Below are 16,174 nucleotides of genomic sequence, written 5' to 3' on the forward strand. Positions count from 1 at the left end.
ATCCTTTCAGGACTTCCCCTTCCCTCCCCCCCTTGTATTCCAAATCTCTCAAATGATCTCAACAAGTTCTTCTCCTCAATTCAGACTTGTTATCCTTAACCCAATTTTTTTTTAAAAAAAACAAACATTATTTTCCATTCCCCTAAAATCGGCTTATTCCCACCACGAGTTCCCCACTTTAGAATACCATGTAGATGTATATAGCCTAAATAAAACATAGTTTACGCCCTTTGGATTCCACATTTCCCACCCCCCCTTTTCCCGGTTGCGTTCCCAATGTTCCTCAATGTCCGATATTTCCACGTCTCTCTAAGTCATAGTCCTTTGCCAGTCCTCTTTAGTTTCGAATGTCCAATCATGGAAGGATTCTGTCTCAAAGAAAGGCCCATTTTTTCCATCCAGATTTGCCTCACTGTGACTTTCATCTCCTTTTCTGGATTTCAGCATCATTTTTTCTAAGTTCAAAATGGTTCAGATGTGGCATGGATTCTGGCAGCATTCCCCCCCCCCCCATAGTTCTAGCCTGAAAGTTTTACATTGCAATATAAAAATAAGATTATCGTCCCTATGGATCGATGCCTTTTACTTCTGGAAAATTACATGCAGTCAAATATTTGCAAGATGTGCAACACACACAAACTTCCCAGCTGAGCAATTTCCCTACCCCTTTCCCACATGCTTTTGTTTCCCTTGAAATTCATCTGTTGTTGTCACTCAGGCAGTCCTTCGACAGTTGGATTTTGCCATAGAAAATGCTCACGCAGATGCGTGCGCACACTGAGGAAATTCTACTAGTTTAAAGCTTTTCTTTGTTTTTGTTTTTTTTAGTAAATCTTTTTTAGTTTAAAACACAGACACAAAAGATTATTTACAACAGAAGCAAATAAGAAAAAAGAAAGAAAAGGAATCAGGATAAAGAAAGAAAAACAAAAACTGTATACAAAAGGATAACAATCAAATAAAAATTTGGGGTATAAAACTTCCAATCGTCTTATTATACTATTTATATCGTCGTGGTTTTCTCACACAGCTTTGCGTTATATTTTTTCATATACTCCAGCAAAATATTTGTTACATTTTTTTTACTTACAGGTATCATTCTAGTTCTGCTAGTATGGTATTATTTGTACAGTATAGTCTTAGCTTTTCTTTGTTAATAAGATTTCGTGAAGAGGAAAATCCCAAGCTCACGTTAGAGTACCTTTTGGACTTTAGGTGAAATTGTAGTGGGATTTGTAAGCCTATGCCAATGTAATGGCTAATATCTATAAATATAACAAGGAGACAGTATATGTGACCCCAAAGGATGCATTTTGCATTCCTCTTTGGCTAAGACCTGAACCAGCTTCAATTAGATTGTGTTAGTCCTTGGATTTAAAAGCCTGTTGATGCTTGTTTAGCAGGTTTTAGCAATTCTCCTCTCGACAGGCTTCCCCAAGTCTGACATTCACTGGCTTTGGGATACTGATTATTGTGACTCTAGAAATCACATTGGAGGGTGGGTAGGTATCATATTGTTCCTCCCAAGTCTGATGCTCAGTATGACTTGCAATTTTTCTGCACATCTCATAGAGTAGCTCTAATTTTCTAACCTCCCTGAGCATAACACTCTTTGCCTTCCAGTTTAGTATGATTGAGTGGCCGTATACAAGGGAGCAGCCACACATCCCATTGAGATTTGGATCTGGAGAAGATTGAGGCAGACTGACTATAAGCCCAGCAATATTTGAATATGGGCATATAAATGCAAGAAAACAATTCTCCGGGGCCCTGGGGTTACTTAGTTTGTTTCTAGGGATGGACAAATGTGTCCATTTTTCAGTTTCTCATTTTCCCAGTTATAAATTCAATCCTCCATGTTTGCACCTCAGTTTGAAATTTCTTTTCTTTTAAAAATCCTCATGAAAATTCACCAGCACTTCAGTATCGAGTTATCCTAATACACAACGGTTCTATGCAATTTCTCCGATGTACACATATTTGCAAAGCAATGTTTTAACTTACTTCCACTAATATAGGCACTTTTATGCAAATGTTACCCCAGCAAATGTGTATGTACTTCTGTACACAATACCTGGCTTGAGAACTGCATCACAAAATTCAGAGAGATACGAATTTTCAAGGATGGGTGTGTTTCGGTTAGCACATTGTTTCAGAAACTGCAGATTAGTTAGATTCACCTTCTTATCTGAATGGAATCAAATTTCTTCCCCTTCCCTAGTTCCTAATGAATCCCCAGTTGCATACACAATCTAAGTCTAATGCATCTTGTCAAAAGTTTATGATGGGGGAATAAAGGGAGGCTGAACTCATTTAGACTCCTTGAGCCTCCTCTTAACCTCTTAAGCATCCTTGCTTAAAGGTTATGAAGGGGAATAAAAGTACTGACAAACTATGTAGTCTCTCGAAGCCCTTGCAAATAATAAATGCAAATAATAAATATGGAAGAGGGGAGGAGAAGGACCCAGATTGCATGCCAGTTCTAGCTTGGGAATCCCATTAAGGGCTTAGGTACGTGTGTAAGAGAAAGAATGCTCAAAGTTGCAGAGGAACAAAGGAGGGGAAGAGTAATATAGAGGTTGTCAACATAGTGTCCTTCAATTGTTTGAGACTGCAGTTTCTGCCAGCCTCAGCCAGTATGGCCAATGGCCAGCGATAATGGGAGCTGTAGTCAACATCTGGAGAGAACTACAATGGGTACCTCTGAGTTAATGGGACGTCCCCTTTCTTGCTATGAAAAAGGGTGTGAGTGGGATGCAAATAAGGGAAGATGTGTGTGCATCCTTTTGGTTTCAGGTCCCTAACTTGAGTGGGTGCAAGTGCATTTACAGTGGTACCTTGGGTTACAGACGCTTTAGGCCACAGACACTTCAGGTTACAGACTCCACTAACCCAGAAATAGTACCTCAGGTTAATAACTTTGCTTCAGGATGAGAACAGAAATTGTGCCGCGGCAACGAGAGGCCTCATTAGCTAAAGTTAAGAACAGTTTCAGGTTAAGAACAGACCTCCAGAACGAATTAAGTTCTTAACCTGAGGTACCACTGTACTGTGTTGTCATGCCAATTTGATGCTTGGTTGTGTCTCTGTGATGCTTCGGGACCCTCAATAGCCAATCAATAGATGGGTCACATGGTTGGAACATGGTAGATAGTAAGACGAATGCAGATTCCAGAGGTTCCAGTCTCCCTGGAGAACCACTCGCATGGTCTATGCTAATATAGCCAGTGTAAACTACTTTCTTGTCATTGGATGATGGATGCTGAGAGTTTTCCATGCAAAATGGAAACCTTTTGAACTCAGTTGCTGAGATCATACTCAAAGTTACAGGGGAGCATGCTGTCCTGGCAACACTTCTCTGGTGACACTGCAGGGATATGCAAAATACTCTTGAAAAAAATTCACTAGTCTTACTGACTTTTTGTATCAAAATATGTACCATTAAGCACAAATGCCATTTTTGATTCATTCACATCCATGCTGCAATGATCAGAGGAGTGCAAAATCAGACCCATAGCTAAATTCTGATCTCCACATTATTCCAAGAAGTGCAGATCAGGTACTTTCATATAGCTCAAATTTCCTCAAGCATCCCTGGGAATAATAAAGGAAAGGGTTTTGAAAGTAAAAATAAAGAGGAAGTTGCATTTCACTGGAAGAATAATTATTCATCTTTATAAAGGTGTTTCCTCCCCTGCACTTTTCATCTGGAAGATGATTATTTTCATCGTGAGACTTGTTCTGTTGGCACCTGTCTGTCTATACAAGAGAGCTTACTCGTACTGCCACCATCTAATTAGCAGTAATGGTATTCTCCATGGTTTATGCTTGGGCTGTAGCACAACTTTGAGATGCTTGCATACAGACATCAGTGAGCACATTATTAAATTACACAGTCTCCTAAGCATGCACTGTTTCTCCGTGCCCCAGTTCTTCATGCCTTGGTGAATCGGTTCTGCTCTCTGAAGCTGCAAGGCTTCAGCCTGAGCAGACGCTGCAAACTCTTGATGAGCTAAGGGCTGGTTTTTAGATGCTTGCCAAGTTTTTATACTGCTTCCATTTCTTTGATAAACTCAGTAGCTGACTGACAGGGTGAGAGTGCTGAAAAGCAAATGCCCAGAGACCCCACATTTTATCTCCCCTGGAGGGAGAAAGTGTCTTTCTATAGGCAGTCAGTGTCATTCAATGGAAATCACACTTCAGGGCAGGAAATTACCTGGAGGACACAGGAAATGTTAACCTGGTTCATTCAGTTTTAATCTAGATTGTTGAAAGCATGCTAGCATATTGTGCCCTCCCTATCCTAGGACATCCACCATTTAAAAAATAAAAATAAAAATGCTCAATAAACAGAATAAATATCAGGTGCAACTATTTCAGACACTTTTTGTGTTTAAAGGGTCAAATTTATAATAATCCAAGTTACTTCCTATAATAAACATAAACGACCTGTATCCAAGAAGAGGGCTTCCTCGGTGGTGGCACCAGCCCTGTGGAATGCTCTCCCATCAGATGTCAAGGAAAGAAACAACTATCTGACTTTTAGAAGACAACTGAAAGCAGCCCTGTTTAGGGAAGTTTTTATTATTTGATGTTCTATTCTGTTTTAAATCTGTTGGGAGCTGCCCAGAGTGGCTGGGGAAACCCAGCCAGATGTGTGGGGTATAAATAATAATAATAAATAATAATGGTAATAATAATAATATCCTGTTATACTGGCTCAACTTTTTCCCACACCTTTCACCATAGTCATTTGTATTACAGATTTAGCATGATATATTATATTCTCCGATGTACATAAGAATTGTGCAACTAATTATCTATCATATTTGATTTACATCAGACAACATTTTAATATACTTAACAATTAACCTGCATTGCCTTAGTAGATATCAGAAGCCAAACTGGATGGTGGAGGTCTGTATACAAAATTGAAGATTCAGTTTATGTATGCGTTTGGCCCAACAAATAATTGCTGCAGTTGGTATACCAGAGGTTTGTTTGTTGCAATATACTTTCATAGATACCGGTAACTTCAAAGGTTTTGGCAAGCCTGTGTCATTTTTACAGGACCCGTGACTTCAGAGTTTTCTTTGCAACTATAAAGTTAAGGAGAAAAATAAATGGAGACTCTCAGAATGCAGGGAAAAGGTATGCAAGACTTACAGATGGGATGAGGATTGTTGTGAGAAGCCAGTGGACCTTGCTTCCCCCCCTCCTTCTTTTGGTGGTTGGTTTATAATCATAACTACAGTGGCACCTCGGTTCTTGAACGTCTCCGTTGATGAACATTTTGGAACCCAAACGCCGAAAACCCGGAAGTAAATGCTTCCATTTTTGAATGCACCTCAGAAGTTGAATGGCTTCTGGCTGCATGTTTTTAAGTTTTCTCAATTGAATTTGCAAACAGCCCTTTGCTCTTCAGTTTTTGAACATTTCAGAAGTCGAACAGTCTTCCAGAATGGATTACATTCGAGAACCGAGGTACCACTGTTTTTCGTTCCTACACAGAAGATGAGAAACTGTGCATCCTAACTGTAGCTTTCATGTTGTTGTTGTTGTTGTTGTTGTTGTTGTTGTTGTTGTTGTTGTTAGCAAACATTGATTAAAGGATGCGTGCATTACGAAGCTGAAATCAAGCCCTTTTGAGGGTTTTGCCTGTACTGGAAAGTAACAGTGCAAATTTTAGTAGCTATAGATGTAGACTGGTTTATGTTCTGAGGTGCATAAGGATGCAAATAATGTCATAAATGCTTGTATGCTGTATTTGTCTTTTTTAAAAATAAGCATATTATAGGTCACAGATGGAAAATTTATGGCTGTGTGAGCAGCATGCTGGTTCATATGTGGTTAACTGTGCAGCTGCTTTGTTCCAGACTTGACATATGGGAATGGGGGAAAGATGAGGCAGCCATGTACCATAACATCCCATTGCAGTACATATCCCTTTATGACCTGGACCTCAGTTGGTGGGCCGATGGAAATATATGGAGTACTGTGTAGGTGCACAGCAAAGAGAGAAAGTGGAAATGTGCATGTGGTTACCGGAAACATTTTGCATGCACACACACCAGTTTTGAAATAAATGTGGGAGTTTATCCTCAGATGGAGAATCTGAGGAATTTATTTTCATTTGATGCAATTAGCAGAATTTCTTGGTGTGGGTTTTTCATATGTTCTTAGGTCACTGAAATAATAATAATAATAATAATTTTGAAGACTGCCCCTCAGATGAAAATTTGAGGAATTTTGAAGGAAGACAAAAGCATTTGAATAAGACAAATAAAATACCTTGGGTCAGTGTGATTGGGGTTAAATATCCCCGGGTATATGGTGTATATGGGTTCGAGAGACAACAGGAACCGGAAACTCTGAAAAATGAATATTTTAGGCTAGGCCTTACAGGGCTGCACACTACCCAGTCTTGCTGTGGATTAAAATTATTAACTTGTCAAATTATTTCTATACTATGCATACACTTTAACCAGTACACAATGAAAATATCCAGAAGTTATTTTTGTACTGTAAAAAATAATGCTTAGTGCATTAAAGGTTGCTTACCTAAACTGTACTCACAATGTAACACAGCACAGAGTGAGTCTTGTTGACTTTATGACAACTCTTTTTTGTTTTAAGAGTTTTCTAAGGGAAAGATTCCCTTGTGTTCAATATACGAACACAGCTGCTCTCGATTACCAGGGCTTTTTAAATGCACAGAAATACACCATTGCTTTCAGCTAGGTGATCATGAAAGTTCCTGCACTTAAGGCAACAAACAGAATTCAAGCAGGAGTCTCAAAAGGGGTAGATATGGCAGGCCAGGGGTGGAAGAGAGACGTGAAACTACTATAGGAATCCATTAAGCAGCCTTGCCTGCCATCTCCATGTGCATTAGCTAGTTTTGTAACTTCGACAAATTCCATCCAAGCTTTCATTCCACTGACCTAATTTAACAAGAAGGAAATTCAATAACAACTGCTAACATCCAAGAATTATTTCCCCAGAGAAATTTAACAACACTCCGACATCAAATAGGAAAGTGCGGAAAGTGGAATATATATGCCTATGAAGCTAGGAGTGAAGAAACAGACCTGTGTAAAGTGTATCCCTCTCACACAGGTAGTCCAAAAAGTGCTCCATTTGATTAATCTGTTGTTGCTGTTTTTTAAAAAAGCTATAGATGTAGTGGGCAGTCCTTATTGCCGCATACTGAACTTTGAGCAATGAAGCCAAGTGTTTTCTGCTATATAAATATTAAAATGTGCATCTGTTTGTACATCACCTGTCAGGGAAATGTTTTCCTGAAGCAGAATCTTTGCGCCACATGAAAACTTCCCCCAAAGATTTCCATGAGCAGCAGGAGATTGTGTGTTTGTTGATGATGCACACGAGGATCTTCAATGCTGCTGTCATCTTGAAGAGAGCTGATTATCGCTTGGCAAGACCAGGAGAGAGGGTACCTAGAATCAGCTCCCCCTCACTTCACAATGAGTGATGGATGTTGTCAGAAATGACAGCAGAGACCATCTCTCTGGTAGAATGTGCTTGCGGTTCTCAGATTGCTGGATGTCATTTTCCCAGACAAATGATCTACACATGGGAGTCTTGTTTCCATGAAGAAGTTGTCCTTGATGTATAGGGGCATATAAGTCTAACTATGTATGCTCTCTGGCATCATAGTTTGACTAAAAATCCCTATATTGTTTCATTTATGCTGCAGTTATTGAATATTGCAGTTTGAAGCAACTGGAAGCATAAGAACTGACTCCTTTGGAAATGAAACATTGTCCAGGCCCATGGAAATATTATTTAAACTTTCTGATAGAACTTTCTTTAAAACAGAATTAAAACATCAAAAATACCTATACAATGTCATGTGCTGTCCAGCACAGGCTCGGCATCTTACAAATATGAAATAATCCAAAAAAACTTATAAGCAAAGGGCCCTCTCTTTCTCTCCAGCCTACTTTCCAGCCTCCAGGTTGTTTGCTCTCCCTTCAGGAGAGCAACCATTTCCTTGCATTGTTCTCCCTGTAGCATCCAGAGAGACAACTGTATCTGCATGTTCACTCTATTGAGTTTGGAAGGCAAAGACTCAAGGCAACTCCTTTTAAAATGAAGATTGCAACTCAATACCTCTCATATGATCCCAGGTTACAACCCTCATATGTTAGCTACCAGAGAACAGTTAGTTAATCATTAACCCATTCAGGAGCTCAGAGTCCTTTAGAAAATAACATTGGGAAAACTCCATTGTTAGCAACCCTTCAGAAATCCACATTTACCCATTTTCCATTTTAAACCTTCATTAATTTGTATACATTTTTCATTTCTGTGTGAATTAAACGATTATACTTAACAATTTACATCTGTTTTGGGCAACATAAATGTTTCATCACGCTTTATAATTTAGTGATGTTGTGCCATAATGGTTATCTGAAACCAAAGAGCCTTTGTTTTTCCCCATGTAAATTTCTCAATAATATCCCTACAGAAAAAGGAAGGGCATGGTTGGCAAACCCATTTTTTCTCGCAAGATTACTAGGAAGACCACAATGAGTTATTTCGTTCCAAAGCTTATCTATCAACAGCATTAGTACCACACCTGCAATAAGATTCACACCATGGCTGTGAGCTACAGGTATTTTATGGATAATGTTCTATAATGAAGGATGCATGACCATGGGTGATAACCTTTAGAGACAACAAAATTAGTTGCAGGACAATGTAATAAATTTAATCACTGATATAGGGACGAGGAACCTGTGGCCTTCCAAATGTTGTTGGACTCCAGTTCCCATCAGCCCCAGTCAGCATGGCGAAGAAGAAGAAGAGGAGGAGGAGGAGGAGTTTGGATTTGATAGCCTGTTTTATCGCTACCCAGGGGTGTCTTACCCATAGAGGCTAGTGGCGTGGGGCGCCAGGGTGCCAAGTTCTGGAGGGTGCCAGGGAAGAGTGGATACAATCTGCTGCTCCCACAACTGCAGAGTATCTCTTTGCCTCTGTCCCACATGGGTTGTTAGGACTGCAGCCCAATATATTAGTCAGACATGGTAAGGAGTGGGTGGCGCTGTGGTCTAAAGCACTGAGCCTCTTGGGCTTGCTGATAAGAAGATCAGTGGTTCAAATCTGTGCGATGGGGTGAGCTCCCATTGCTCTGTCTCAACTCCTGCCAGCCTATCAGTTCAAAAGCACACCAGTGCAATAAATAGGTATCGCTGTGGCAGGAAGATAAATGGCATTTCTGTGTGCTCTGGTTTCTGTCAGTGTTCCATTGTGCCAGAAGTGGTTTAGTTATGCTGGCCACATGACCCGGAAAGCTGTCTGTGGACAAACACCGTCCCCCTCGGCCTGAAGCGAGATGAGTGCCTCAACCCCATAGTCGCCTTTGACTGGACTTAACCGCCCAGGGATCCCTTACCTTTTTTATAGCCTGCATTAGAGCTGTGTGTGTGTGTGCATGCGCACACACATTTTTTATGGGCACATAACCCCCCCCACACACACACCATATATCAAGTAATTTTGACTTCAGGGGAAATGTAACAACTTGTAACTGGCATAGTATTTTGGATTCCAATCTGTGTCATTCAAGCTGCTATACTCATTACATATGGTCTACAGACATCTTCTTTGAGAGAAGGCTGCTCAGTTGATTCCCTAAAAAATGCACATTATACAAGGTGACAAATCGTTTACAATTTAATGTTAAGCTGAATGACTCATTGCTGCAAGTTCTGGCCTATGCAAAAGTGCACATTGTTTTCAGTAGTTTTGGTGTGAATATTCCTGTCACTTTCAGATGATGCATGAAGCTCAGCTTTCATATTTCATCAACAGATGAGTTGGGTAAGAAGTAAAAGCGTACGGTTAACATGAATTCAGTCCAGTATGTATCACAGCAGCACAACCATGCTTAGCATTTATCCCATGCATTAAAGTAGGGGTGGGAAAGCTGTGGCAATCCAGAGGCTGTTGACTCCAAATACCATTAGCCCCAGCCAATATGGCCAATGATCAGGGCTTAACAGAGTTGTAGTTCAAAGGTTCTCCATTGCTTTTTTAGAATATTTGAAACACTTTACTCTTAATTGCCCCAACAATGCTTACAACCATTCAGTTGAATGAGGGTGCCTTGTTCAAAGCCACCTATGTGGATACAAGACCTGAAGCTTCCTAATTTGTAGTTCATTCTTTAAGTCACATGCAGATTAAAAAAATGGCAGTAATTTGTACATGCCTGTGTGTATTTGTGTGTGTGAGAGAGAAAGAGAGTGACTGAATACTCTGAGAACTGCTCTGGTTTATTTTAATAACCGCAGCTGAAGCTACACCGACCAGAATTTAATGCTAGTTCGAAAGCACATCAAAGTGCAAGTAGATAAATAAACCATTCTGGCGGGAAAGTAAACGGCATTTCCGTGCGCTCTCTGGTTCTCTAGAAGCGGCTTAGTCATGCTGGCCACATGACCCGGAAGCTGTCTGCGGACAAACGCCGGCTCCCTCGGCCTATAGAGTGAGATGAGGCGCAACCCCAAAGTCGGTCATGACTGGACCTAATGGTCAGGGGTCCCTTTACCTTTACCTTTACACGAGACTGGGAGCTGCTACCCCTACTTTTTAGATCACAATATCCCACTTTTCTGCCAAGGACCTTGAGGTGGCATACATGGCAAAGGTAAAGGTAAAGGGACCCCTGACCATTAGGTCCAATCACAGATGGCTCTGGGGTTTGGGTGCTCATCTCGTTTTACCAGCCGAGGGAGCTGGCGTACAGCTTCCAGGTCACGTGGCCAGCATGACTAAGCCGCTTCTGGCAAACCAGAGCAGCACACGGAAATACTGTTTACCTTCCCGCTGGAGCAGTACCTATTTATCTACTTGTACTTTGTGCGTTTGAATTGCTAGGTTGGCAGAAGCAGGGACTGATCAACGGGAGCTCACCCCGTCGTGGGGATTCGAATCGCCAACCTTCTGATCGGCAAACCCTCAAAGCTCTGTGGTTTAACCCACAGCGCCACCCGCGTCCCTAGCATACATGGTACCTCTCCCCATTTATACCCACAATAAATGAGGCTGAGGTCACCCAGTGAGCTTGGTGGCTGAGTGCATTTTTGCACTCTGGTTTCACAGGTCATAGTCCAAAACTGGCTCCAGGAAGAAGAGTTCCTGGAGCTCTAGAAAGGGTGAAGTTGTCTCAGGTTGATGTGCACCTTTCTTATTTCTTTCAGGTGGATTTCCAGCTTACTATTGCGTGTCCTCTGATTTGTCTAAAACACTGTTTCTCAATCTTTTAAACCCATGCATCCTTTTGCTAACATTACCCCCACTCTTCAAACCTGGCTCCCCAGATTACTTCGTTTGAATTTCCAAATGGATTGAAAAATTGTGACTTTAATTTTATGCAGTGGTACCTTGGTTCTCAAATGCCTTGGTACTCAAACAGCTTGGAACCCAAAAACTGCAGACCTGGAAGTAAGTGTTCCGGTTTGCGAACTGTTTTCAGAAGCCAAACGTGCTCTGTTTTTGAGCGCAAAACTTCTGTTTGAGTCTGTTTTTGCTATTTATTTTGCCTTTTTGTTTTTGCAGCTCTTTTTTTATACTGTAGAACCCAGTTCAGCTACTGATTGATTGATCGATTGATTGGTTGATTGATTGATTGTGTGACTGCGGTTTATTGCTTTCATTTTATGGATCAATGGTCCCGTTAGATAGTAAAAATTCATGTTAAATTGCTGTTTTAGGGGTAGTTTTTAAAAGTCTGGAATGGATTAATCCATTTTGCATTACTTTCTATGGGAAAGCACACCTTGGTTTTGGAACGCTTTGGTTTTGGAACGGACTTCCGGAACAGATTAAGTTTGAGAACCAAGGTACCACTGAACTTATGGGAGGAACACTCACCCCCTGCAAGATTTTCATATGCCCTCTCTCTGGGCTTAGCTTCCCCCTTGGTTCACAAACACTGCTCTAAAAATATGATGATTAAAGCAGGCAAAGTGGTTGTCATGGTTTGTTTATAGTACTAAACTCATTGCAAAACATTCTATTGAAAATTCAAGTGTGAGTTTGTCAGGAGACCACAAAACCATATTTAAAAAAAAAAAAACACAGCAGTAATTTCTAACTAATACTCTGTGTAGATATAAAGTGATATAGGTCAGGGCTTTGCACTTAGAATTACAGAGTCTACTGATTGCTAATTCATTTCTAGGGAACAAAACGATTTGCAAAGCGTATACATTGTTAATCGGTCAAGGCAAGCCTCATTATTGGAGAAACCTTTTTTTCTTTTCTTTTTTTGAAGTACTGTAATAATGGGCATAGCTCCCTCATCTGATTCAGAAGGGGGTGTTAAAGTGGATTACTTTGGAGAGTATCTGCTTGATGCCCTAAATTTAATCCAGCTCAGATAACTCTATATTAAATTGTGGCCCTGTGTACTCCCAGGTATGTCACTGAGAGTGGGATGAGATGCAGAAGCTTCCGTGACTCCTCCTTTGCGTGGCAAGGTCCCAAACCCAGCCGGGAAGTGGAATAAAGACACATGAAGCAGTATTTTAGGTTAATGGGTGAAAAAAGGCCACAGCTTTACTGGTTACAGAATGTGAGTGGTATTGGCTTAGGCATTGGAAACCACACGACTATATCTGACTCCTGCCCATCTGCAGGAGTCTTGGAAGGGTTAACCACCAGTAGGGAAACCACCAGTAGGAGAAGGGAAGTCATTGATATGTTAAAGTTGGTTAAATGAATATTCTAAAATGTAAAACAGAAAATTCATATATATGAACCTGCAACCTTGGCATTATCAGCACCACACTCTACCCAGCTGGGCTATGCAAGTTCAAAGATAAACAAAGTTACGGAAGGGTGCAGAGGGATGTGGAGAGAAGTGTTGAGCTTCAGCTTTTAGGGAAGGCTCCTGGGTGGGCATGGAGCGAATCTGTTCAATTTAGGTTCATTCATTAATGTTGTATCAAAATCACGTAGAACCCATCTATAGTACAACAAGAAGTTCAACAATAGGCAGCTGCCAAAGGTTTGATTGACCACTAAGTCTGACTTTAGCAAAGATAGTTGCATTTTAGGGATTCTAATACCATTGTGAGCTAGTGTTGCAAAAGAAGTTAACGGACAAGAGAGCACAGATTGGAGTTCCAATTTGATAATTTCCTAATAAATATTTTAGGAACAAGTAAAGACATGTCTTTGGGATGCAACGCTTGACCCTGTATATTCAATATGGCAAAAAACAAAGGCCACCTTCCATTTCATCAGACCTTCCATTTACATTGGCTTTGTATTCTGCGCTGGATTTTGCTGGAACTTTGCATCCCAGAAACCCTCTCTCTTAGAAAGTTTGCTTCTTGTCATGTTGTATTTCTTCCGATGCATATGATGTCCTCTTTTGCCATTTAAAGCACCCTGGGGAACTAGTATTCCACCATTTCTGTGGTTTCGAAAACGGACTTTGCATTAGCCTTTAAGTGCCTCTTGGTAACAAGATTAATAAAACACTGGGTTACTTGTAAGTCAAATCAGGTGGAAAACATTTCAAGTAAAGACTGCAGTATTTAATATGTAAGTGCCAATGGTGCAGATCCCCTAGTCTACATGATGAATGTTCTCAACGACCTTAAATACAAAAGTTAAAGGTAAGGGTAGTTGGTGAGGGGCAGAAGAAAACACGTTTATCTGCACATTTCATTTTCCCCGAGCATTTCATGCTGAATATATTTTACAAAGCTCTGATTAAGTGACAGTTTCTAGATAACCTTTATACTTGCCACATCAGCTGTTTGTTTTATGCTTGGGGGAGCTAACCAATTTGCTGTAAGATTTTACAGCTATTCTGCCAGGAACAATGTGAAATGTAATGCAAACAAAGGGAACATTTTTAGCTTGCAATTATATATCTGTAACTGTATTGCACTCTCTCTCTCTCTCCCTCTCTCTCTCTCTCTCTCTCCCCCTCTCTCTCTCTTTCTCTCTTGCTGTTTCCTTTTCAGATTTTGGATATGCCCAGACGAGAGATGAGCTGGTATAAACAGCTTGGCTTCACGTTCCACTGAAGAATATCTAGAGCTCAGTTGAAGGCAAAGTGTCCAACTTGCAGCCAAAGGCACTTGAGAAGACAGTCAGCAGAGGAGAACCATGATAATACAACAAGGCTTGCTGGTGGTACTACTCTGGGTGTGCCTGCTCCACCCCTGCTTAACAGCAATGGTATTCAGCAGGACTACGGACCAGCAGCCCAAAAGTTTTGCTGCACGTGGAATAGGGAATGAAGGAAAAGCTCTGCACCGCCAGAAGCGAGGCTGGATGTGGAACCAGTTCTTCTTGCTGGAGGAATATACCGGCTCAGATAACCAATATGTAGGCAAGGTAGGCCATATGTATATCTTCTCCTATTCTTCTTATGCATTGCAGTGATTTAATGGTAGAAAATTATCTTTGAGGACTTCATTCTCAAATATATAGAGACCTTTTGTTTGTTCTGTTGAAAAAAATAAAACCAAAAGCTTTGGAAACGGGAGTATTGGATTGAAACACCCATGTTCTAATGTGGATAAATAATTGTGTGATTTTTGAATTTTTTTATTTGATTTTTGTACACAAAAAGCAGCATTTTTGAGTATGACTTAACTTTTATACTTTGTACACCTTCCTCTGGAACACAAACTATCCTTCATCTTCCAACATTGACTCTTCCTCTGATGAAAAAGGTGACCCTTGCTAACAAACCTGTTCAGAATTTTTGTTTTAACATGAAGTGAAAAATTGGATTAGTAATTTCATGAGTGAAAGAGTTTTATGTTCAAATGAAGCATAGGTTTAAAAAAGGACAAAGCCTTATTCTCAAGTACTTTCTCCTGGTTTGAAAGAAAATTGCAGCTCTAGTGTAGTACTATAGATTTCCAAGTATTTTTTATAGGACCCTATCCTAAGTATCATTGATGTATCACAAAATCTGGCTGCAGTAGGTGGCCATTTCAGTGATTTAATACCTGTAGCCAAACTGCATGTGACCTAGATTTATTTTTAAGTTTGCGTAGCAGCTGACACCATCCCTACCACTCCATTATGACAACATGCCATACACTAGGAAAGCCCTGATGGGGGTTCCTTGGAAAATTAGTTACCCAGACTTTCATAAATGGTGTCTATCAATTACCCTGCAATGAACAGGCCACGAACAAATACATGGTATGCTGCAGGATTCGTTCTTAATCAAATCAAAGTAACATTGAGGCTGAACAGACCTGGCCATTGTCCCTCATGAGCTCAGTCAGGGGTAGCAACTTGAAAAAAATGTTGGGGGGGCCAGGTAAGCTGACATAACTGAGCACTTGACACCACGTGCACACTGTTGATGGATCTCAACCAAAACTCTTGCTACCAGCTGCCAAATCGTACAATTCTAGGATGACGAACAGGAACAGAACTTGCTTGACTAGTAACTTGATTTTTAGTTAGCTTTATTATATACAGCTGAGTAAAGCACAGCTTGGTACAAGTTACTGTATACACAGACAAGATTCAAACTTCTTTCCAAACTTCAACACTCCAGAACTCCAACAAGAAAACTGCTTTGTTATTCTGCTTATAAGGAAGAACTTAGCCAATCACCACCTGTTGCTAGACTTCCTTTATCTCCAAGCAGACTTTCTCATGTACTCTGTTTAACTTGGCTTGTTGCCAACCCACTAATTGTTCACTCCAAAAGCTGCTAGAAAACCAAATTCTCAACACACGCACACCATTTAAATGGTAACGTCCATCAACTTGGGGGGGGGCGTCAGCCTCCTCAAATATTTTATTGGGGGTGAAGGGACCTCAGCCCCTAGGAGTTCGCTCCTATGATCTCAGTGAGCATAATTCTCAGCAATATGCTTGTTATTCTGTGCAGTACATTTAGCGATTTCTGATTGGGTGAGTCAATATGGAAAGGCTTCGCTGGAGGATAAAGTCTGAAAACTACTACACTAGATGTGCAGAGAGACCTGTAGGTTACATTACCCGAAGTCCTATCAGTTTGCAACCTTCCATAGTAGAATGTCAGATAAAATCCATGCTTGGAAACACTCAGAGATGATACATGAGTGATTCTATGTCAGAAGTGGCCGTGTGCATCTTCCCTATGGATAAATCCCTAGATTCTGGAGATTAC

At 40.6% G+C, this 16,174-nt stretch overlaps 1 protein-coding gene across 7 annotated transcripts in view; it reads left to right on the top strand.

The window, feature by feature from the left end:
• CDH10 (cadherin 10) overlaps positions 1 to 16,174 on the top strand; it is a 410,273-nt gene that overhangs the window by 316,096 nt on the left and 78,003 nt on the right. For 5 of the 7 annotated variants that reach the window (XM_081873030.1, XM_081873034.1, XM_081873037.1 and 2 more), the window contains exon 2: positions 14,013 to 14,388. The exons of 1 other annotated variant lie outside the window; for it this stretch is intronic. In XM_081873030.1, the coding sequence (XP_081729156.1) occupies positions 14,158 to 14,388 (231 nt within the window). In that variant the 5' untranslated portion in view covers positions 14,013 to 14,157. Of the gene's footprint in view, positions 1 to 7,096; positions 7,120 to 14,012; positions 14,389 to 16,174 lie in introns of those variants that run through there. One more of the 7 variants, XM_081873033.1, reaches the window with a different exon arrangement.

The sequence above is a fragment of the Podarcis erhardii genome, assembly GCF_964252035.2.
Source record: "Podarcis erhardii genome assembly, chromosome: 8".
In the NCBI taxonomy this organism is placed as follows: Eukaryota; Metazoa; Chordata; class Lepidosauria; order Squamata; family Lacertidae; genus Podarcis; species Podarcis erhardii.